Here is a 3,554-nt window from a genome sequence, read left to right as displayed (position 1 = left end):
ATGGCACCAGTGCCACCAGTAACACCAGCAGTGCCGTGAGCAGAGACCCCAGGGATGCCACCACTGCCAGGCAATAGGCCACCAGCAGAACCCCCAGTGATGGCACCAGTGCTGCCACCAGTAGAGCCACCAGCAGTGTTTTCACCAGGCCACCAACAGAACCGCCAGCAGCAGTAGGGCCATCAGAAATGGCAGCAGCAGGGACATCCAGTGATGGCACAGTGCCGGCAGCAGCAGGGACATCCAGCGATGGCAGCAGTGCCAGCAGCAGCAGCACCACCAAGAGAACTCCCCCAGTGTTTTCATCAGGCCACCAGCAGAGCCACCAGTGAGGCCACCACCAGTAAGGCCACCAGAAATGGCACCAGTGGGATGCTAAGAGATGTCACCAGTGTAAATGGCACCAGTAGCACCACCAGTGCCCGCCCCCAGCCCCAAGAGACAGACAGGACACGGCTGCAGGGTACAAAGTGCCTTTATTGCCTCAGCCGCGGTCCCCCAGGCGGGAGGACTCTGGGTCTCTCACGTCTGCAGCTGCAGCAGGGCCGGGGCCGCGGGGGCCGGGGGCTGCGCCCGGCGGTGACAACTCTCCAGGTCCCCCAGCACCGCGAAAAGCTGGCTCAGCCCCTCGGGCAGGGCAGCATCTGCAGGAGAGGGTAGGGACAGTGAGACCCCACAGTCTCCCTGGAGTCACCCCCAAACCACCACAGCCCCTTGTGACCCCTGGGGACATCTCCCAACCAGAACACCCCCAATAGGAACTCCAAAACCCCCCCACCTCCAACCTACCTTCACCCCGAGGGCCGTTCTGGGCATCCTCGGGCTCCAGCAGCTCCCAGTACTTTTCCCTGGGGAGAGGGGGAGGAGAGGGACGGGCCCTTGGCAGGAGGATGAGGGGCTGCAGGAGAGGTGCAGGGGGGTCTCCCGGAGGCAGGAACTCACCTGAGGGTCCCCCGGAGGCCCTGGAGGTGCTGGAAGAGGCGCTGAGCCTCCACCGTGGGGTCCAGGGGGTCACTCCAGTCCTGCAGGGTGACGCCGTGCCGGGTCCGGTCGCATCCCAACCCTGCGGGGCAGCAGGGTCACCATACAGGGAGACCCCTCCAAGAGCCCCGAGGGGCTCCGGGGCCACCTCCCTGTACCTGTCCTGTCCCGCTGGTGGCAGCAGCTCCATTTGTCCCCACGGAAGACGCCGGGGTGGTAGGAGCGGAGCACGCGGGGGTTGTTGCCGCACACCTTGCGCAGGGCTGACAGCCACTGGTTCAGCTCGTTGACACACTGCGGGAGAGGGGACAGGCAGAGGAACCCGCGGGCTGCGACAGCGCCCGGGCGGCGACAGCGCCCGGGGTGTCCCCGCTGCCCCCGCCCACCTTGCACTGCAGGTAGGCTGTCTCCCGCTGCCCGCCCGTGCCCATGTAGAGCACCTGCATGACGTGCGAGCTGCCGAAGCTCTTCTCCTCCACCTTCTCGGCCGCCAGGATATCGCCCAGGGCGATGGCACCGATACGCTGATGGAGGGGACACACACAGAGAAGGGGTCAGTGCCACCCCGCTGCCACTCCCCCGCCCCTCCAGCACCCCCTACCTCTGCACTGGGGCTCTTGCCGAAGCTGAGGGCTTCCCCGGTGAGGCAGAAGTGGAGTTTCTTGCCGGCGGCAGCAGCGAGCAGCGGCCCCTTGCCCCGGGTCTTGGGCACAAGGAGCAGCCCTTCCTTCACCACGGCCGGCGGGGGCCCCAGCGGCCGCCCCTCACCCTCCTCCTCCCCCAGCTCCTCCTCCGTTCCCACCAGGCGGGTGATGAAGTCCCTCAAGCGGGCGGTGCCCTGCTGCAGGGCGGGCAGCAGCGGGGACAGCCACGGCTCCTTGGCGCGCCCGGCCGCCGGCTCCATGTTCCCGACCAGCTGGATGGCCTGGAGAGCCCGAGGGGGGCAGCGTCACCCCCAGGAGCCCCAGCTGTCCCCAGCAAGAAACAGCCAGGCACCCCAAAGCCTCGCCCCGGTGGCCCGTGCCGCACCTTGGCCAGCAGCAGCAGCGTGCGGCTGGTCCGGGCGTCCGCGTGGGTGTCCCGCAGCTGGAACAGCTTGGGGGTCATCACGGCCGGCGAGAAGAAGCGCAGGCAGAGGAAGCTGGTGACAGCCCCAAATTTGGCGTGCTGTGACCACCGAGGGGGTGGGGCAGACACGTGAGGGTCTCTCCCAGCATGGGACAACCCCACAAACAGCGATGCGCCAGTGTCCAGGGCTGCTGTTTGGGCGCCGCTCGCTGCCCCCCTGCCCGAGAGCAGACGCCACTGGCCACAGCTGGGGACCACACCCAGAGAGCCCTGTCCCCTGGGGATGCCCCTGTTTGACCCCACCCCGTCCCCCGCCGCAGCCCGACCGGGGGCTGCGGGAAGCGCTCCCCGCCGCGCTGGAAGAGCTGCCGGAACGCGGCGCGGATCCCGGGGGGGCACGCCGGGGCCGACCTGACGATGGCGTCCAGGAGCTCGCCCAGGTAGGACTGGAGGTGCTGGCGGCCCTGCTCGATCACCTCGCCCTCCGTCTGCACCCGGTGCAGCCCCGAGCACCTGCGAGCACCGTCACTGTCACCCCCAGGGCTGGGGCCACCCCTGCCCTGCCACCCCACGAGCCCCTTACCCGACATCTTTGATCTCCACCTTGCTGGGGTCCAGCTCCACGTATTTCTTCTCCTCGAACACGCGGGTGATGGTGGGTCCCAGGACAAAGTGCAGGTATGGCATCCCTGTCACCTGCCGAGGGACCACACAGGGGACGGTGATGGGCCGCAGGTTTGGCACCTGACACCCCCAGGGTCACCCAGTGGATTTTCTCCAGCCTTCCAGCCCCAGGGGAAGGCACAAGCACACCAGCCCTCCCAGTTCTGCCCCTGGGAACAGCCCAGGGCCAGGATGACTTGGCAAAAGCAGGTTTTGGGTGGTGTGGCACCTTGAGGAAGGACTCCATCGACTTCGAGGCCAGAGAGTTGCTCCGGAACAAAGTGTTGGGCTCACCTGCAAAACAGGAGAGGGTCCATGGCCTGGGAGACGGACACAAGCCATCCCTGGACAGCTGCATCAAGGGGGGCATTCCCAGAGGCTGTGCCCTGCCCCCCTGGCCATTTCCATGGGGGTTACGGGGATTTCCTAACCTCAAACCACCTGCTCCTCTACCAACCTCAGCCCATGAATTGCTGGGATGAACCCAGCAGATTCCACCTCAACCATCACTCCCAAAAAATCCCCGCACAAGGCCCTGGAGGTTTTGCAGCCCCAGGAGATGATGGGAAGCCTCCACTCCAGCCTTACAGGGCTTGGCCAGCTCCAGCTCAAAGAGCAAGTCCAGAAACTCCTTGACCAGCCCTTGGCCCAGGAAGAGTTTGACCAAGTTGATGGCGACCTCCTGCCGGCACTCGGCCGTGGTGGTTTCGTCCAGGAGGGTGACCAGGTGCACTTGGCCGTCCTGGAGGAGAGAGGCACCATGATGTGACAGCCTGAGGCAGGCAGACACCACAGCACAGAGCTGGGCTGGGCATGGACCCCTCACCTGGCGCCCTGACTTC

At 66.3% G+C, this 3,554-nt stretch overlaps 1 protein-coding gene across 1 annotated transcript in view; it reads right to left on the bottom strand.

The window, feature by feature from the left end:
• Positions 1–459: 459 nt before the first annotated feature.
• Positions 460–3,554, bottom strand: part of LOC103621609 (ras GTPase-activating protein 4) — a 5,389-nt gene continuing 2,294 nt past the window's right edge. The window contains 12 exon segments of the mRNA XM_017742966.1: positions 460–644; positions 790–848; positions 943–1,063; positions 1,140–1,275; positions 1,368–1,505; positions 1,583–1,906; positions 2,011–2,148; positions 2,376–2,562; positions 2,633–2,745; positions 2,942–3,006; positions 3,301–3,454; positions 3,539–3,550. Of these exon segments, the coding sequence (XP_017598455.1) occupies positions 523–644; positions 790–848; positions 943–1,063; positions 1,140–1,275; positions 1,368–1,505; positions 1,583–1,906; positions 2,011–2,148; positions 2,376–2,562; positions 2,633–2,745; positions 2,942–3,006; positions 3,301–3,454; positions 3,539–3,550 (1,569 nt within the window). The 3' untranslated portion in view covers positions 460–522.

Source organism: Corvus brachyrhynchos, unplaced genomic scaffold (genome assembly GCF_000691975.1).
Source record: "Corvus brachyrhynchos isolate BGI_N302 unplaced genomic scaffold, ASM69197v1 scaffold99, whole genome shotgun sequence".
Classification (NCBI taxonomy): Eukaryota; Metazoa; Chordata; class Aves; order Passeriformes; family Corvidae; genus Corvus; species Corvus brachyrhynchos.
Note: the sequence above shows the minus strand (reverse complement) of the source record. Positions and strands in the feature narration are given on the sequence as shown.